Consider the following 19,928-nt stretch of genomic DNA (forward strand, 5'->3'; position numbering starts at 1 on the left):
GGGGACCCACACATAGGTGGCCCCAGGGTGCCAGCCAGGGCGGGCGGGCGGGCCTGCATGTACCTGTAGAGCCGGTAGTTGCAGGGGCCGGACATGAAGTGGGGGCCCGAGGTCTCGCTGAGGCCGTAGCCTGCGTACAAGGGGATGTTGAGGCCCAGGAAGAAGTGCTGCGTCTCAGCGGTCATGGGGGCAGCCCCGTAGAAGCTCTTCTGACACTTGGCAAAGCCCAGCGCCTGGCGGACCTTGGCGAGCACTAGGTAATCTGCCAGTCTGGCCGTGAAGGGCTTCAGGTCGCTGCGGGGGGAGGAGGAATGGTCCACGGAGGAACCCACACGCGCTCACAGGAGCAAGGTGGGTATTCGGCGGGTGCACGCTGGCTGGCCGTTGTGAGCGAGCACGCACGCGCGGGTGTGTGTGCACTGGTGTGCACTACGTCCCGAGCCCGGAGGCCGAGCAGGCTGGGTGTGTACAGGCGCGGGGACTTGAAGTATGTCTGCTTGGACACGCGGGGCCAACGGGCGTGACCCCATCTGAAGCCCACAAATGAGTCGTGCACGGATATTCACTCCCCGTGTCCGTGCACACGAGGCCGTGTTTGCAGACATGCATACGCATCTCACGGGACATGATACCATTTCCCAGACTTGCTAGTGAGGGAGAACATTCCTACCGTGGAACAGGCCAGGTTTATGCCATGGCCCCTCCCCCAGCACTGTGCACTATGTGGGAATTTGAAAAGCAGTCCGCAGGCTCTGTGGTCACTCGGAGGCTGGAAAGCCCGGAAGAGGGCTGGTCACTGTGGCCCCTTCCCTGGCCCCCTGCTGCATCAGGACACCCCTCAGGAGCCTGTGAGGAGCTCGGGGGAGGGGAACGCCACCCAGCGGGAGCGAGTCAGTCCTGCCAGTCAGAACCCAGAGGTGGGGTGACCATCTCCTGTGGGGTCTGGAAGAGGTCTCCAGCCCAGCACCTGATGGGGCCTCTGCACGGGGGTCCCCAGGACAAGCCCAGCCCAGCAGATCCTCAGGTGCATGCTGGTCTTATGCCCCAGCCCCGCTGGCCACCCCCCACCCCGGTCTCCTGTCCCCTGGCCTTCCATACCTGCCTGGGCAGGTGAGGTTCTGCTCCAAGGTCACCGACATGGCCCAGAGCAGCATCTTGCGCCGGATGAAGCCAGACTGAGCCGCCACCGCCTGGATCTGCTCCATGAACTTCTCCCACACTCGAGGCACCCCCATGTGGGACGTGGGCTCCACCTCCCGCAGCGTGTTCACCAGGCTCCCCTGTCCAGCACCAGAGAGGAAGGCCTGCCGGCTCAGTGCCAGGAGGCCCCCCACGCCAGAGTCAGGTGCACACACCCCACAGGCATCCTGCACAGGTGCACACACCTGCACACAACGTGTCCCAGGCTGTCGGCCGCCACTGGGCGGCCATCCCTGCTGCTCATGTGGCCAGATGCTTCAAGGCTCCTCAGTCCCCTCCCAGCTCTGGGGGCGGCCGCTCTTTCCTCTCTAACCCGAACATGACCATCCCCCTTAAGCAGTGACCAGTATAGGAACGGATGAGGGACGATCTGGGCCAGGAGGTGCAGGTGGGGGAGGTGTGCCAGGGGGCATCTGGGAGAGCTCTCCTCATGCTTAAAATACGTTTCCAAAGAATGGGGGGTAGTTGATGAGACTGGGAAGCGGGGCGGTGTGTGGCCTTCCTCTGAGGACCACCTATCCTGGACGGCATGTGGACCCCTCTCCTCTACATACCATCGTCAGCCGCCTCTCGGTTGGTCATGTGGGCCATGCTGACTGTGGGGGAAGAGTGCTGACCCGTAAATGCACGGGGGGCCCACCCACTCACACGCAGGCTCACGGGTGCACACTCAGGTGGGTGTGCGGCACACGAGCTCAGAGGCCCGCTCAGGCGGAGGAGGACTGACCTTTAGGGCGTCAGGCTCGGCGAAGCAGACCTGGGCCCCCCACTGGATGCCCGTCCACAAGTCGTAGATCTGAGCGGCGATGTGGCTGAGGGGCAGGTAGCTGACCACCACCTCCTGCTGGACTTCCGCGGGCTGGATGTTGCCGGCCTGGCTGCCGTACCGTGCTGTCCACGTGATCTGGAGGACAAGCGCATGGGCCCCAGCGGTGTCTCCCAGCCAGCCCTGGAAGTGCTCACCCCGGGGGCTCAGGCGCCCTCTTCAGGGCCTCCTCCCACCCAGGGCGTCCCTGCGGGGAATTCGCAGAACAGGCCTCCCCTCCCCATCCCCTTCACTGGACTCGGTCTGGACCACAGACCCAAAAGCCGTCCTACATGTCCTGATTCCCCCCACCCCCCGGGCTGAGGGGCCAGAAGAGTGTCCCCAGGCGCTGCTAGGGCAGGTCCAGTGCCCAGATCCACCTGCAGCCAAGCCCACCCATCTGGGCTCCCTCCTACATTGTCTTGACTTAGCATCACGCCCTTGGGGCTCCCGGTGGTGCCGGAGGTGTAGACCAGCACGCAGCACTGGTTAGGCTGCTGGGTGTTGATGATGGAGTCCAGGGCCTCCTCGGGCAGCTCATCCCCCAGCTCCATGAGCTCCTCCATCTGCAGCGGGTGGGTGAGCGCGGGCGCTCCGTCAGCAGGGCGGCCGCACTGGCCCCCTGCCCCCCATGCCCCTCCACACGTACCGTGTACACACTGGCCATCTTCTCTGGAGGTGCTTCTCCATATATCACTACAGCCTTCAGATGGGGCAGGTCTTTCCAGGTCTGTGTTGGTGGGAAAAGTAATGGGGTTTCATTGAAGAAAAGTTACCTGCTGAGAAGAGCCTCCTCACCAGCTGCTGGCCTGCCTGTCAGGCACTTTGGTCACTGGGTTTCCAGGCTCTGACCTTTGACACCTGTCCCTCTTCATGCACGGCTGTCCCCTCATGGGGAAACCAAGCGTCCCAGGGCCCGGTTGAATGAAGTATGGCTTATCCTACGACTTTGCAGAAGAGAGGGGGACGGAGGGGGGAGGGGGCAGAAGGGGGAGGGGGACAGAGAGGGGAGGGGGACAGAGGGGGGAGGGGGACAGAGCAGGGAGGGGGACAGAGCAGGGGAGGGAGACAGAGAGGGGGAGGGGGAACAGAATTCAGTCTCTTGCTGAGTGGAGGTGACAGAGCGTAGAGTTCAGGAAAGCCGTGATGGCTAGAGTCTGTAGGACTGGACACTAGTGAGGAGAAACTAGGAAGAGAAAGTTCTAGAACTCTCTCGTCAGGTGCCCGGTGCTCCGGAGTCTTTGGCTGAGTACCAGGGTGCACGGCAGCCACTGGGGCAGGAGGACAGAGCTCATAAGGGGCCGGAACCGTCTGTATGTCCGTCAGCCAGCATGCAGGGGCCCCTGGAGGCGTTCAGCAGAGACCCAGAGAGGTCAGATCTGAGCACTGGCGCTAAACCTTGCGAACCTGCCCTGAAAGGCCAAACACAGGCCTCAAAGTTCAGAGAGAGAGAGAAAATGGGAAGGACATGGCCCGTGGTAGAATACCAAGATGCCTCACATAGATGTAACTGGAATCCCAGGAAATATTTTTTTAAAAATTGAAAAGAAGTCTGAGAAATTTCCAAATTTGATTATAAATCCACCAATTCAAGACTTGCAATGAACCCCAAGCAGGATAAACACAAAGAAAAACCACACCAAGGCACAACATAACAAACTGCCAAACACCAATGATGAAGAAAAAAATCTTAAAAGCAGCCAGAGAAGAAAAAGGAACACTTGTGCACTGATGGTGGGAATGCCAGCTGGTGCCGCCACTCCGGGGATGGGGGAGACAGGTGATGGGCATGAAGGAGAGCACTTGTCGTGATGAGCACCGGGTGATGCACAGAAGTGCTGAATCACTGAATTGTACACCTGAGATTAATATTGCCGAAAACTGAAACAATGTATCAACTACACAGCAACCAAAATAAAAACTTAAGAAGTCAAAAAATAAAAATAAATAAACGCAGCCAGAGAAACAAGATACCCTATATACACGGAGAGGAACAAAGACACAAAATAATAGACTTCTCATCAGAAACTACATAAAGTTGAAAACACTGGGATGGAATCTTTAAAAGGCTGAAAGAAAAAAAAATCCTATCAACCCAAAAGAAAATATCTTTTGAAAAAAAGAAAATAAACACATTTTCAGGTGTGTATTATAAGAAATGTTGAAGAAAATCCTTAAGGCAGGAAGATGATGCCAGAAGCAGACTTGTATCTACGGAAAGGAATGGCAACGGGTGGGTAAATATGAGAGACATTTTCCCTCTTTTAAAATGCCTTTGAATGATACTCGACCATTTAAAACAATGTAGTGTAGGGTTTGTAACCTGGATGGAGGCAGAATGGAGGCGGGGAGGAGGCAGGATGTTGGTGGGGACCCTGCGTCACAGGTGAAGTAGCAGAACCCTGTGACCGTGCACAGCACACAGCTGTGAGTCATGCGATGGTAAAGCAGACCACGCTAAGTTAAAAATGCAAACGGTAAACCCGAGAGCAAACACTAACATAATAACTAACAAGCCACCGGAGATAAAATGGAATACCCGAAGACAAACTGACTTGGGGTCTAAGTGTCTTTTAATTCAGAGCAAAGCCCCACCTTGCTTCCCTCTAGGACAGGGCAGCCTTACCAGGGAAATGTTAGAAATACAGATCCTCGGGCCCCACCCCAGGCCTCCTGCAATCTGACACTGAGGGGTGTGGGGCCCGGCACCTCATGTGGAACACACCTGGGGGTGCTTCCAACACGGGACTGAGGGTGAGAACCTTTGCCATGAACTCGCTGCAGAAACTAGGTCAGCCGTCCTGAGCGGTGTCCCACATTCCAGACTTACCCGCCCATCTCCTCCCCCTGTTGCTCAACTTTTGTACTTGCTGTTGGATGGAAAGGCTTGATGCATTTCCGATGAAACCCTGCCTGGCACGAGCAGCCCGCAGGTGGCATTCGTCCCGGCACCGGCCCATGGGACGCGGGGCCTGTCCAGACCGTTTCCTGCCTCGCCCCTGGTGGGGGCTCCCTCAACACCCCCTCCCACAGTGGCTGCCCTCTGGGGCCTGTCATGCCTTCCGTTTGAGCGCCGACATGGCCCTCCGTGCCCCCATGCTACCTTCTGTTGCTGCTGACCCACGAGGCCCCCTCATTGACTCTCTCAATTGGTTCTTGCGGTTCCCCTGTACGAACCCAGCATGAAAAGTGCCCCAGCGTCCCTCCCCTATTGCCACTTTTACAGGGGACGGGACGGAACTGAGTCAGCCATCCTGCACCTCTCTGGCCCTCACTTTCCTTGTCTGTAAAATGGGCTTACAAGACCGTTTCTCAGGGCCGCTGTGCTGTACGCACCCGAACACGGTAACCGCCGCCTCCCTGAGACCCCCGCCCCCCAGGTCTGTATCTTTGTGTGTGAAATGCGGACGGGGGTGGATGAACTGCCCTTCAGACCTCCTAAGTTTTAATAACAACGCCTTTCTTTCTTCCCATGTTAAAGTTCTTGACTTTAACAATATAATTTAAAAGCGCTTATATGGTACTGCTATGGGTTGAATTGTGTCCCCCAAAAAGATATGTTGAAGTCTTAACCCCCCAGTACCTTAGAATGGGCTCCTCTTTGGAAATAGGGTCCTTACAGAGGGAATCAGGTTTAAATGATTTGACCTACCATGGCTGCTGTCCTCACGGAAAGGGACTTGGACACAGAGAGGCACATGGGGGAGCCTGGGCCGCGTGAATGGGGAGGTGCTGCGTCCAGAACACCCGCCTTCGCAAACCGAAGCAGGGGGCCCACAGCTTCACTGCGGGAGCTATTTCAAAACACACTCTGATCTGGGGTCGGCTTCCAGTGACTCTGCCTCAGGGGTCTGGCGGCAGCCCCGGCCGGCCCAGGATTCTGATGGGAGCCAATGGCCAACCAAGCTGGCTTCTTTCTTTAGGCTTGAGGGGTGACCTCTTCACTGGAGATGGAGGGGGGCCCCTGGTCCAGCCGCCCCTCTGGGCATCCAGACCCCACTGCCCACCCTCAGGGACACTTCCAGAACCAGAGCCGAGCCTCCAAGTCAATCCCACAGGCCTCGGGGATGCAAGGAGCCCCTGAGGACCGCGCCGGGGGCAGGTAGTGGGTACGGCTGGGGCTCGGGGCAGTCCCCGGGCTGCCACACCCTGGCCGTGGTTCACGTGGGATGCAGCCAATCAAGGGAGGGGTCTTAAGTGAATCCCCCCTCTGCAGAGGAGATCCGGCTGGCTCAAGGGGTGATTTCGAGGTCTTGCTCTGCCCCCGCTGTCTTTAGAAGACTTTGTAAGACTTGCAGCCCCTGCCCTGTGGCAGCCCCCTACCCCACCCCTGATCTTGCACTGAAGGTCAGGCTTGAGTGCTCAAGGTGTCCAGGCCCTGGGCCACCCTCACGGCACACAGCCCTGCCACCGGCAGAGGACCCCAGTGTCCACAGGAGGCAGTGGGCCAGCTGGTGGCCCTAGCCCAATGCTGTCACCCCATCCTGGGCTTCCTGGTGCTCAGGGTCCGGAGCTGGCCAGCGGGAAGGTACCCATTGCCCTGCCTTGTTCTATGTGTATCTGTGTGTCATGGGGTTGCCGTGGAGGATGAGGGGGACCCCGGAAGGGAGGATGGGAAACTCCTTTGTAAGCTGGAGGTCCACAAGGACACCTGGCCTCTGGCCCCCGTGCCCACCTCCCCTTTGCCCCGAACCTTCAGGATCTTTTCCAGTTGCTTCTGTGTGTCAACCACAATGACGTTGGCACGGCTGTCATGGGCGATGTGCTGGCAGGCCTCGGGGGAGCTGGTGGTGTAGATGCCAGTGACAATGCCGCTGCAGGAGCCCGGGGAGGTTCGTGTCTGAACTGGTGCAGAGGGCCTCTCCCTCCGCCCAGCCCGCAGCCCTGCCCGGGGCGCTGCCACGCCCGGACAGGCAGGGTTCCCCTGCCAGCTCAGTACTGCTGCCCAGGCAGGGGGCAGAGGGGTCCCGAGAGGGCCCCCAGGGAGGAGATGGGGTCTGGGGTGGGCATGGGGGCCTCTGAAAAAGGGAACAGCCCTCCTTCCCCTCTCTGCCCACCTCCGACCCACCGGAGACTGTGCCCCACCCCCAGCCACTCACCCTGCAAATATCGTGCCCACCGCCGAGAAGAACCACTCCGGGGAGTTGAAGCCGAGGATGGCCACGCTGTGCGCCGGCTCCAGGCCGAGCTCCAGGACCAAGGCCGACAGGCCAGGTCAGTGGGCACGGAAGGGGGCCTCCCATTCCCAGCCAGGCCCCCTTCCAGACCGCGGGGACCACCTTCCCAGGGCACCCAATGGGAGAATGCCCTGGGGCCCTTGCTGCCCCTCCCGGCACCTTCCCAGGGAGTCAGGCCCTCCGCCCAGCCCAGCAGGCAGCCCAGCCTGACTCGAGTGTGATCATGAATGAAAACCAGGTGTTGAGTGGCTGGCACGTGGGGAGGCCAGCACGTCCCAGCGGGCCAATACACGGGAATGGTTTTACAGTTATTCCTTCTAAAGGCTCGCCAGGTTGGGGGTCAGGGAGGAGGCCTACAAGGGTCCAGAGCTGGAAGGCAGGTCTGGGGAGGGAAAGGCTGCATCTCAAGGGGCCCCTCACCTTCAGGAAGCCCTTGGCGGCTTTTCGGGCCAGCAGGTAGTACTGGGAGTAGGAGATGTGCTCCCATGTGCCCTGGCGCTTGAAGCCTATAGCACGGAGGTCCCCATACTTGTCCAGGGTCTCGGAGAACATCTGGTGCACAGTGTAGGGAGGCTGTGGGCAGGTGGGGTGGATGCGTGTGCGCACGCGTCCGTCTGCCCGCGTTGTCCACAGCTTCTCCTCTGCGGCGGGGGGAGACCACAGCTGGGGTCATGCTGGCCCAGGGCCCCCCACCCCCACCCCCTGAGGCCCTGGTCCTCCCGGGGGGCAGACCTCCCAGGCCGCCGGTCCCAACAGTGCTTCGGGGGCTGGGCCATGGGTGGTGGCAGATCGGAACAGGGGCAGCTGGGAGGCTGCCTGGAAGAGGAGGTCTGACAGCCCTGAGGATAGGCAAGGCTTAGGGAGACCGTAAAGACACTGAGGGCCTAGACCTTTCCCTGTCTTCGTGCCAGTGGAACCTGCCCCTCGAGGCTGGGTGGTCAGTGGTGTTCGGGCCGCCTCAGAAGAGCGGGGCCATCAGAACTCAACGTGCTTCGGGTTTCCCACCCCTCCTCTGCCCCTGAGAATCAGGGACAGACCCAAGCGGATGGAAGTTCAAAGCCGCAGAAAGAACAGCCCTCCCGACGGGGGACCAGAGCCCAGTGGCTCGGACTAGCCCAAGTAGGGTCCCAGCCACAGGGTCAGCCTTCACTCCTTCTCGTCAGGTGCTGGCGCTGTGCAGAATCCCTCCCGCAGGGACCCAGTCTGCTCCACAGGGGGTGGTGCCTCGGTTTGCAGATGGGGCAGCGCAGCTCAGGGAGGCCCGGGCATCTCCCCAAGGTCACAGAGCCGGCCCCGTGAGCGGTAGGTGGGAACAGATGGGCCGTTTCGTGCGCGAGACTTTGGGCACACCGTGCAACCTCTGCGTCTGTGTCCTCAGAGCAAAGGTGAGGATCTGGACCTCAGGGATGACGGGGGCGGGGGCAAAGGAAATGGTGTACATGAAGGACCCTGACACCTAGCTGGTACACAATAAATGTGCATTTCCAATTTCCCAAGTTCTCCAAATTCCAGGAGGTTTGGACGGTAGGTCTAGACCCTTTTGTCCACGGGGCCTCCTTTCCCTGGGCCAGGGCTGTCCTGCGGAGCGGACGACCCTCTGGAGGAAGGGGGCTGCCCTGCCACCGGCTGGCTGGACCGCATGGGTGGCCCCAGCCATGGATGGCACCAACCTCAAAACCATCCCGTGGGATGACCTCGTCCCTCCCCTCCAGACACTCCAGACACTCTTGGGTTGCACATGGACCCTGAAGTTGACAGAAGACCCCGGGCTGGGACAGGAGAGCTGGTTCCTAGCTTCCAAGGAGGCCACGGAATTTGCCACAGAAAGACGTGGATATGAATGCCATCAGCATCATTTGTAATGGTCAGACATGGAAACCACCAAACGCCCGTCCGCCGGTGACCAGAGTCAAGCCTGGCACCCCACCCCCACCCCACCCCGAACACAAGTCCACCCCAAAGCGGCAGACATGGCCGCTATGGGCGCAGCACGGTGCGTCTCAGACTGTGTTCCCAGAAAGAAGCCAGAGGATGCCCCACGTATGGGAACTGTCCAGAGAAGGCGGGTTAGTGGTTGCCCGGTGGTGGGAGTCACCACAAATGGACACCAGGGATCTTTCTGAGGTGATGGAAATGTTCTACAATCAGATTGCAGCGATGTTGGTACAACCGTGAAAATTCGCTAATCAAAAAAATGATTTTTTTCAGTGGAAAATTATCACATTAAAGTGGGTAAATTTGAGGCCATGCAATTATACCTCAATACAAGTTCTCTAATACCTGGGCAGCTGGAGGCCCTCTTCCCTTCCCTGGTCCCTAAACCAGAAAAGGTGGATTCTCCCTGTGGGCAGGTCCCTCGGGGGCATGAGAGGAGAGGGAGAAGCAGATTCCACACTAAGCGCAGAGCCAGATGCAGGGCTCGATCCCAGGACCCTGAAATCAGGACCTGAGCCAAAACCAAGAGTCAGACACTCAACCTACTGAGCCCCCCAGGCACCCCAGGCCCTGTTACTATTGTATGAATCAAGGGCAGCAAACCCAAAATGCCCAGAGGGGCCAGGTGTCAGCATCACAAAAAATAATGTGTAAAGAGGGGTGCGTGGGTGGCTCAGTTGGTTAAGTGTCTGCCTGCAGCTCGGATCACGATCCCGGGGTCCTCAGGTCGAGGCCCGTGTGGGGCTCCTTGCTCGGCAAGGAGTCTGCTTCTCCCTCTGCTTGCGTTCTCTCTCGTAAATGAGTAAATCAGATCTTTAAAAAACTAATGCGTAACGATAAATAATGCACGAGTGAAGCACTCCAGGGTCTGCGTGGGAATCACGGGACCAGAGTCTGCATTCCCACAAAGAGTCAGCCTCCTTCTCACCGTCCCGGAAACACAGGGCTCTGGGAAACCTCCTTCTGTTTCTCTCTTCTCGATAAAGAACAGTGCTCACGAAGGAGAGCTACAGTCCAAGGGCACGGTAACTGTCCCGAGCCCCGCCCCCGCGTCGGGGGGGGGGCACAGGGCATGGTGGGGATGCTGGGCACAGCTCCTCGGCAGGGGCAAGCTGGTGCCCTGCAGGAATGAGAACAAAGGGTTACCTGACATCTTGGGTGTCTGTGTGCAATCACCCCATATTTCAATGTTGGCTCACACTTTAAAAAAACATTATGCAGGGACGCCTGGGTGGCTCAGTCGGTTAGGCAGCTGCCTTCGGCCCAGGTCATGATCCCAGGGTCCTGGGATCGAGTCCCACATCGGGCTCCTTGCTCAGCAGGGAGCCTGCTTCTCCCTCTCTCTCTCTCTGCTTGTGCTCTCTCTGTCAAATAAATAAAATCTTAAAAAAAAACCCACATTATGCAGACCAAGTCAAACATAGCTGTCAAAAATCACCCATCCTTAATTCTGTGACCTCAGGGAGTCTCTGGCCGTGCAGGTGGGCGGGCGGGGGGCGAGCGCTGGTCCCAGTCACTTCCCCAGCCACGCACACTCCGACGGCTCCCAGCTTTTGGCCCTTGTTCCAAGCTTTCCAAAGGATAGATTTCTAGAAGTGGGTTCATTGAATCAGAAGGAAAAAGCATATGACCTTTGGTTGGATATGTCAGACAGAGTTCCTTCGTCTAACTTCTGCTCTCCTGCTAATGGTGTGGTCCCGCCTGGCGGTGCCCGCGCTCTGCGCACAGGACAGAGGGGACCAGAAAAAGAAGGGATGTTGGTGGGCCTGTGAGCCTGGCTCCACTTAGCCCGGCTGACCTGCCCAGGGAGGAGAGCCAGCCTGGGGGATGGGCGCCTTACGGCGGGGCTTGCAGCCCCGGGCTCCAGCCGGCCCTTCTCCGCACCGGCTCCAACAGCCAAGCTGAGCCAGCTGGGCCCCCGAGCCCCCAGACCGGCCAGAGGAAAGGCTTTGGTGGGCATGGGGTCTGCTCGCCGTCCCGGAGGCCCTGTCACTACCCTGCCCATGCAGTGCTGCCGTGGTCATGGCTTGCCGAGTGCCCGCTGTGCCGCAGGTGGGCGGCACGTACCTTATTCCCAGCCTCCGAGGCAGCACAGCTGACCCTCTGAGAAACGGGGAGGCGAGTCACCTGCGCGGCTGGGGGCAGAGCTGGATTCCCACCCACAGGCTAACACCCAGGCCCCCGCGGAACCCAGTGCCCGTGTCTCCTTCTGGAAAGGACTGTCCTGCCTCCTGCCCAAGGCCTGGAGGGGAGCTCAGGAGCGGTGACATTGGGCAGCGGCCACCACTGCCTTTCCCACATTCCAGGGCTCCCGGAGAGACCTTTCGGAACCCAGATCTGACCTTGACCCCAGGGTGCTGTGCACACTGTGGCCTCTGAGGAAGACCCTCTGTGACCTCAGCACCAGCCTGAGCGGCTCTTGGTGCCCCCTGCCCCCACTCCGTGCCTTGGCCCACGCTGTGTCTCTGACTGGGACTTGCTCCCCGCCACACAGCTCTCCCGCGCTTCCGGTCCCCAAGTACCACCCCTCCCTGAACACTGGAGCCGGCCTTGCTGAGGGTCAAGCCTCTCCCACAGCTGGAGGCTCTTGTAAGCAGTGTGACTACTTCCTGGGGCCCGAGTGCAGAAGCCCAGCCCGGAGCGGAGGTCAGGGGGCCTTCAGGGAAAAAGGAGCTAGCTTCTGTCCTAACCCTGTCCCAGGGTCCCTGTGTGTCTACGGGACCCAGGCCTTCTGCTCTTCCTCCCCCCGCTCACCAGCATGGCCCGACGGTGATGCAGGTCACCTTCTTGCCCAAGTGCTGAGACAGGCTGGCCCACTGAGTGGGTGCCTGCCTACATAGCCACGCGAACCTCCGTTCTGTGTGCCTGGGAGCCCGGCTCAGTGTCCTTCTGCCCGAGGCTGCCACAGCTCAGGGGTCTCGGCCTTTGGTGCCAGCTGCCGAGCACCCTCGGGCTTGGGGACTGGACAAAGGGAAGACAGATGAATCTCCAAGCCTGGGGGACCTCATGCTTCCCTTTGTCTCTCAGGTCCATGTAGGCCCACCTTTGGGCCTTTGCTCATGCCACTCCCTCTCCCGACCTCATCTCTGTCTGAAGAGGAGATAAATCTCTGGACGATGAGTGAGAAACCCCGTTTTTCACTATCAGCAAGGTGGGCAGAGCCGTTGGAAGGGCTGGCTGGCCCACAAAGTGCTTGGACCCCGGGCCCGCCCCTGGGCTGCAGGAATGGGCTGAATCTCACGCCCTGGACCAGGCACACAGGGTCACCGCGCCTGGGGAGCTTCTCTCTGCAGCATCGGAGCAGGCCTTGCAGAGAATGGGTGGCAGAGGCCGCGGCCCGCTGGGGTGGGGAGCCTGGAGAAGTGGGTGGTGGGCTGAGTGTGCCCAAGGGTGGCTGCCACCGCACAGGGAGCCACGGGAGTCCATTACTTCCCATCTCCTAGGCCACGCCGAGCTTCGCTTCGTCCCCGCCTGGCCTGTCGTCGTGATGACCTCCCTGGCCGGAGCCATCTGACCTCATCGGCCCACCCGCCTCCTGCCCGGGGTCTCTCCCAACGTGAAGAAGCGCGAAACAGCAAAGATGTCACCAGCCCAGCCAATGCCGCTCACGACCAGCCGGGAGCGTGAGTCAGTACGAGCTTCCTGGGGGCAATCAGCCAACTGTACCAAAGGGCTTTGAAAAGGAGTCCCGTTGGAGCCGCAGCCACACTGGCAGGAAGAGCCCGTGGGAACGGAGCAGAGGTCCGGACACTGGGAGCCCGGAGGCCCATCTCTCCATGGCTCTGTTTCTATGAGCAAGGTCACTGGAAACGACCCAGTGTCCCCAAGAGGGAACTGGTAAATGCTTCAGGGGGAGCCACACTGTGGATGCTAAGTGGTCATGAAAATAAAGTCTTAAAGAGTTTAATGACAAGGAAATGCCTGCAGGAGGACATCGGGTGGAGCGTGGTGTCAGCTCACTGGCAGAGCGGAAACCATTTGCATCTCGGATCCCAGCACAGCGGGCGCGCCCGAAACCTTCCTTCCTTCTCTCCGGACAGACTCTGAGCCCGTGGAACCGCTGCACTTGGCTAAGCCTGTGGTGCCCGTCGGGATACGGACGGATTAGCGGAGAAGTGGTCGGGAATTCCCACATGCGGCACATCGGTGGCGTGAGGGGCCTTCCCTATGAGGGGCAGGGATGGCCAAGGTCACAGCAGGTCAGAGGCAACAGTGGGGCCAGGCCTCAGTCAGTCCTGGCAGCCGAATGGGGTGTAGGCGTGAGGGTCCACGGTCCATTCCCTTGGGGATGGGGTTGGGGGAGGAGCCTGGCCCTCGGCCAGACCCAAGCAGTGGGGAGGGCCCATGAGCTGGGGGTGCCCGTCGGCCTGCCGCTCCGAGGGTGGCTCCCGGGGTGGTGGCAGAGACTTAGAAATTGGGACGGGTTGCCAGCCCTTTAAAGTGTCCCCGACCCCCACCTTGATGTTCAACAGGGACGCAGATCCGCTGTGCCCAACCAAGCTCAAGGCTCCAGTAGCAGCCGAGAACACAGCCAGGACCCAGCCGAGGTCCCTGTCACCCAGGAAGGCACCCACACCCAACCCAGCTAGCAGTCCGCGGCCAACCGCCAGCCCCCAGAACACACGAGACCATGCCAGCTCAGGGCCCTCCTCGCCGCCTCTCGCTCACGTGGCCACCGGTCTTGGCCTGACCCTGGGCTGGGTCTTATCAATCACCTACCTATTATGCTGGGGGCGGCCCGGCAGGCTGGGAGCTGCTGTCCTTGGGGCTCTGGGATCAAGGCTTCTGAACAGCAGAGGAAATCACCCTCAATTGGCTGGGAAGGAGGAAAAACAGGGGCGAGGGCGGGTGGCGGGGAAGGAGAAGCCCGGGGGTGGTTACTGCTGCCGTGGGAATGGCCAAGAACGAGCCTATTGTACAGCTGGAGGGATGCATGGGCCTGCGGTGGCGGAGGCTCTCAGGCCTGGGACACATCTGCCTCCGAGATGCTCCTGCCAGCGCCGGACGCCGAAGCCCCCGCTGCCGAGGCCAGCCTGGACGGGCGCCAGGACGCTCCCTCTGCACACAGGGACCCTTTGCTGCGGCCCTTGGACACTGCTCAGACCTGTGCCAGGTACTCGTGGGGATATTTAAGGGGAAGAGGCCATGGCGGCCTCAGAACAGGACTCGAGATAAGGATAAGGCCTGCCTGGGACAGAACAGTTTGTCCAGACCTTGTACAGAATGTACCAGAATGTGACTTTGGCTCCACTGTGTCTGAGGTGGGAGAGACCCCCTCCACCTGCTGGCCACTCACCAGCCTTCTTGCCCGAGGGTTAGGAGCTCTGGGTTGTGGCCACTCAGCAGAGAAAACCTGGGCAGACCCCTGTCCTCCCTGGGCCTCAGTTTCCCCATCTGAATCACAATCGGGAGGGAGGGACAAGATGATCTCTGTTGGGCCCCCCTGGGGTCACTGTTTTAGCTTTTATGTTCTACCCCCCAGAATTCCACTTGTCCAGGCCTGGACCATGGCAGTGGGGGCGCTGAGATGGGCATTGCCCGCCCTGTGGTGGGCGTGCGCAGGAAACGCACATGGACCCCGGAGCCCGTCTCCTCCTGCCCCACAGAGCTCTGCTTCCCTTTGCCGGCACCCCCTTCAGGGCCACCCCTGGGGCCGGTCCCCAGGTGCCCAAGGTGGTTTTCATGTCATTTTGGGCATGAGCCCGGCCTCCGGGCCTCTCCCTTGTACACACACCCTATCAGCACCCCGGGGATAGACATGAGCAACTCTGGGCCTGGACAAGTGTGTACTCAGCCACCGCTCACAGGCCCGGGGCAGCAGCTCTTTCTTCCCACGGGCCCTGTCCCGGGGCTTTAATAAAACCACCATTTTGCCCCAAAGACATCTCAAGAGTTCTTTCTTGGCCGTGGGCTCCAGATCCCACCAACCTCCCCTATGTTCCAAAACTACATCGGACACGAGCCACTCTGGGCCCAGGGAAGCCTCTAATACACACTTGTAACTTAACAGAACTGGACATTTGATTAGAAAAAGTTTGTACAAGGATCCCCACGGTTTTTGGCTGGTGAGGCTAGGGTTCCCACTCGCTCCCATTTCTCAGGTGAGGAGCTGCCTACATGAATTTCCCCTGTACTCGGGGTGAGGTCTGTCCTACCTCCCCACGCCCACCCCCACCGGAGGCTGAAGCGACAGTGGGGACCTCTGTCTCCCGCTGACCCCGCCCTGCTCCCCAGCCTCAGGCTGTGAGCTCCCCGGGACAAGGCTGTATCTGTCTCCTTCCAGCCAAAGAGCAGCCGTGCCTTTGAGGCATTTGGGAAGGGTGGGCCCCGGGCAGCCCTTGACCCAACCGCGGGCCTCATGGGGCTAGAAACCCCCGCGTCAGAGCTCCCTGGTGGGTGTAGGAGTCTGCTAGGAAGAGTGGGCGTGGGGGGCAGGCCCTGGCCAGCCCCATCTCCAGCAGCTACCCTCCCTGGACCCCCTCCCCTTCCCTGCAGTGTTGGCCTTGCCCTGCTCCAGCTGGGGTTCATGCTCAGCTAGAAAAGGCTGGAAAGAACTGTGTCTCCAGGGCCCGGCGCAAGGCTGACTTTGTGTGGTCAGATTCAGTGGGCCTACTGCTAGCTCAGAGCCTGGCCTGCGGGCAGGAGCTTGAGGACCCTCAAGGTTCTGGGAACTCAGGGAGGGCCAGGTGGATGCTGACTGCGGAAGGCAGGCCTCCCAGAGCTCCCCAGAGGGGCTGCCCGATCAGCGGTTCGCGGGAGGGCAGGCAGGGGCTGGCCAGGCCCCAAGGGGACTGCAGTGCTACTCAGGGCCCAAAGCGGCAGCGTGGCCGGCCAAGAGTTCCCCTTCCTCCGGCGGCGCCACTGAACCTCTCTGAGCTCGGTTACCTCCGTCACGTGGGACTGATGGAGCGCCTACCCGGTGGGGTTCTGAAGACAACATGAAAGACTGCAAAGCCCTCAGCACAAAGCCTAGCCTGGGGTAAATGTTCTCAGGGGGCAGCCGGGTGGGGAAGGAGGACTGAACCCCTCCTACCACCCTCCAGCCCCCTCCCTACAGTCTTCCACGGGGGACGGGGGCCTTCTGCCGATCCTACGGAGCATGCTTCCAGACGGGGCAGCCGCAAGACTCCTTCCCACCTCCTTCCCTGCGGAGCCTGGAGCCTGGGCTCCTGGCCCCGTGGGGGAGTCTCGAGAGCAAGCCCCAGCACCAGGCTGGCCCGTGGCAGGCGCTCGGTCCTGGCTGGACGCAGATCTCACCTCAGCCGCGCCCCCGAGGCCCCGGGGCTGAACAGGAGAAGCTGGGCAGAGCATGACCCTCACGAGGCTGGCCGGACAGCGCCCCGGGGAGGGCTGACGTCCCCGGGGGCAGCTCTGCCATGCGCCTGCTGACAGCAGTGGTCCCCAGCAGCTCCTTTGGCCCAAGACGTCCAGCCCGGGAGAGGGGCAGCTGGTCTGATGGTGGCGCCTGCCCCGCTGGGGGAGGTCACTGGCACTCGCTCCCCGGGGAGCCTGCCCTCCTTACGCCCCTTGGCATCTCTTCTAGTGGGCATGGGGACCTTTGCTTTGACGCTGTGGCTGTCCTCCCACCCAGAAAGCCAGGCCGGAGCCTCCCCTTGTCCTGTTGCCGGCTCCGCCCGCCCTTCGGTCCTGCGCAGGGACCTGAAGAAATGACCTCCCCAGCTAGTTCCCCCTCAAACACTACCACTTGCTCCCCAAATCCCAGACCTAGTGTAACCACGAGGAAGACACCAGGCGGACCCATACTGAGGGACGTTCTGCCAAAGACGCGCCGAGTTCAAACGCTTCCCCGCAAACACCCGAGCGAGGGGGCCGTCTGGGGAGTCTCTGCTCCCAGGAGCTCCCGGCGGGGAGGGTCCGCACCCCGGGGCAGGCGACACAGGATGTGCCACCCCAAGGACAGCGCAGACCCCGGAGGCGGAGACCCCTGCCCCAGGCGCTTACTGTTTCAGCTTTTGCTGGACTTGTGCTCTTGCTACAATGTGGTCAGATAGCCAATAAAAATGAAGGAAGCTATGTGGCTACTACCATTCTGATGACTCTTCGGGTAAATGATACAGCTCCGCCACCCTCCTGGGGCCGCTGTCTGAGGGCGAAGGGCTTTGCAAGCCTCCCACACACTCTGCCCACTCCCAGCCCCCCGACCGGCGCCTCACCCCAGGCTACCAGGCTGGGAGCTCCCAGCCTTGCTCCCCAGGGCCTCCACCCATGCAGGGGCCCCGGCTGCCTCCCTGCCTCCGTCCCCCCCACCACTCACCGCCTTCCCTCAGGCTTGGCCCTGACGCAGCCATAAGGAAAGGGGTGTGGCGGGGTCCCTGGGGACATGGCAACCGGCTGCGGCCCCCAAGTCCCGTCCTGTGGCTCTTCCAGCTGGCCTCTGCCCGGGTGCTGCCCGCAGCCTCCCAGCCAGCTCACCTGACCCATCCGGCTGGACATCCTTCTCCTTCTCTGAGGACGAGAGCACGAGAGCATGGCTTAGGGACTCTTTGGAGAGCGTCTGCCCATCAGTCAGGGAGCTGCTGGGGAGGGGAGAAACAACGTGAGACCCTCGAGCTTGGCCTGGCTTCCATCTGGGCCCCCCGGGGGTGACACGGGCATCTCTGCCTCTGGCAGGCATCTCTGCCTCCCGGTGGGGGTCAGGGGACAAGACCTCCGTAGCCGCAGGCTAACCTCACCCCACCCAGGCTCTCCCTGCAAGTTCTCAGCACCGAGCCCTGCTCTGCTCTAGTTTGTCGTGTGACTCTGGGCACAGCTCCCTCTGGACTCAGTGTCCCCATCTGGACACGGAAAGGCGTGGGGGTTCAGCACTGGCCGATTCTGGGCACCACTCCAGTGGAGCCCCTCCTCACTCCCACACCCCCTGGGCCTCAGACATTGGAAACAGCCATGCTCAGAAGCTCAGAGTGGAGCTGAGGACATTTCTAGGGCTCCCACGTGTCCTGTGCAGACCCCAGTGAGGACTTCCCCTCCCCAAGGGGGCCTGTGGGAGGCCCTAGCCTATTGCCCCATGGAGAGAACAGGGGTGGAGCCAGAGAGATCCGGGGCTCAGGCCGTCTGCCTCCACCCCTTCACCCCCGGCCCAGATCCTCCTCGCTTCCCAGGCCTGGTGGCTCTAGACGATGGATCTCCCCTTCCAGCCGGATAGCACAAGGGGTTATGGGGTCTCTGTTGTCAGCCGACCGATCCTTGGCACCATTTGTCCTCAGGGTTCAGTTGGCCAGACCTCAACATCCTGGGTGATGAGCGGATGGAGTTCAGTACATGCACCAGAGTCAAGCAGGACTACGGCCTTACACAACTCCACAGGCATATTTCACACTCATCAGTATGTAAACAGAGCCTACTGGAGTTGTGCAGTGTGCAACCTGTGCAGCTGGTCATGGCAGCCCCAAGGGCAGGACCCTGGCTCCAGGGAGTCCCATCCGTCTGTCAGGGTGGGGCTAGTCCCATCCCTGCCCACTTCCCAGGCTGTTGGGCCAGTTACCTGCTTGTCACATTCGGCCTTATTCCTTGCTGGTACTGCAGGTTCAAACTAAGTTTGCGAACGCACCCAGGCCCACCTGGCCGCAGTCTGCTTAAGAACCTGAGATAGGTTTTAAAGTGAAAGACATCAGGAGGTTATGAAGGGAGGGGCCTGGGGAGAAGGGGGGCGCGTGGGGGCAAGTCGGTTCTTGGGAACTTTGTGAGCAAGGCTCCTCTGTCTGGCACAGGGACCAAGGGGCCCCTGTGCCAGGCAGAGGGTTCTGAGTGCGTGGAACTCGTCCTGCTGACTCTGGGGCGCTGGCCGCCACCATTACTCGCTTCGGTCGCAGAGTGGACGCTGCATCTGTTTTGGGACAGAGACAGCCGTGCTGATACCAAATGGTTCCAGAGCTCTGGGCGCAGACAATATAATTAGTGGGTGAATGTGGGACACGCACACACGTGGGCCTCGGGTGCCCCACTGGGAGCCCCTGAGCGGGGACAGTGAACTTGGTGCGGGGTCCACACTCTGCCGGCCGTGTCCTCAAAGGAGTGAGGCCAGCTGCAGGGTGAACCCGGCGCCTACAGCCGACTGGCCTCTGGAATTGCCACCGCCAGATTAGCGGAGGCTGTGGGAGGCTGCGACCGCCTGCCAGATGAGTCTGCTTTAAATCCCCAGCATCAGAAGGTACCGGCAGCATTTCCTGCACCTGATAAAAATGTGTGTAAACTGCTTCTGGTTTCAAAAAAGCTAAATACGGACGAAACGAAAAGACAGCTGCCTAAGGAAGCCGGGGGCCAAGCGAGCTTATCCCGTGCGGAAACTTCTGGGTGTGGGGGCCCCTTTCCCAAGCGCCCAGCACCCCCATGCACGGGCCAGGCTCTGGTGGCTCAGACGCACTGCTGTCCGCCCCCCGTCTGGGGTCACAGGGTAGAGCCGGTCCTCCTCTGGGGACTGTGACAGGGACACCTTGCTTACCCCGTGCACGGCCCATGTGGAGCCCTGAGCCGCAGAAGGCTGGATGCCTCATTAAGAGAGGTCAACATCCTGGAAGGGGATGGCACCCTCGCCCACCATCTGAAACAGACTTCGCAGGACCTCCCTGTGACGTGTGGCTGCTCTTGGGGTCACAACCAGGGACTGACGTCTGGCCTGGCTCCTGACACAGAAGGGAAGGGGGCCACGCTGCGTGGCACTGGGGCCTGTGCCCTCCCCGCAGGCCTACTGCCCCGTGTCTGGGCGGGGTGCCACGGCGCCGGCTTCAGTGCTCACCCTCGCCCACGCTCCTGCGGCTGCCGGGGGGAGGGGGGCCTCCAGCCACGCACCTGCC

At 60.8% G+C, this 19,928-nt stretch overlaps 1 protein-coding gene across 8 annotated transcripts in view; it reads right to left on the minus strand.

Moving 5' to 3' along the window:
- ACSBG1 (acyl-CoA synthetase bubblegum family member 1) overlaps window positions 1-19,928 on the minus strand; it is a 44,234-nt gene that overhangs the window by 9,185 nt on the left and 15,121 nt on the right. For 2 of the 8 annotated variants that reach the window (XM_027569401.2, XM_027569399.2), the window contains exons 2-11: window positions 18,620-18,718; window positions 17,551-17,651; window positions 7,603-7,823; window positions 7,105-7,193; window positions 6,699-6,819; window positions 2,655-2,735; window positions 2,422-2,571; window positions 1,928-2,104; window positions 1,099-1,280; window positions 64-294 (exon numbers count right to left, since the gene is read on the minus strand). In XM_027569401.2, the coding sequence (XP_027425202.1) occupies window positions 64-294; window positions 1,099-1,280; window positions 1,928-2,104; window positions 2,422-2,571; window positions 2,655-2,735; window positions 6,699-6,819; window positions 7,105-7,193; window positions 7,603-7,823; window positions 17,551-17,651; window positions 18,620-18,718 (1,452 nt within the window). Of the gene's footprint in view, window positions 1-63; window positions 295-1,098; window positions 1,281-1,927; window positions 2,105-2,421; window positions 2,572-2,654; window positions 2,736-6,698; window positions 6,820-7,104; window positions 7,194-7,602; window positions 7,824-13,836; window positions 13,920-17,550; window positions 17,655-18,619; window positions 18,719-19,928 lie in introns of those variants that run through there. The other 6 variants (XM_027569400.2, XM_027569398.2, XM_027569404.2 and 3 more) reach the window with 4 other exon arrangements.

The sequence above is a fragment of the Zalophus californianus genome, chromosome 6 (genome assembly GCF_009762305.2).
Source record: "Zalophus californianus isolate mZalCal1 chromosome 6, mZalCal1.pri.v2, whole genome shotgun sequence".
Taxonomy (NCBI): domain Eukaryota; kingdom Metazoa; phylum Chordata; class Mammalia; order Carnivora; family Otariidae; genus Zalophus; species Zalophus californianus.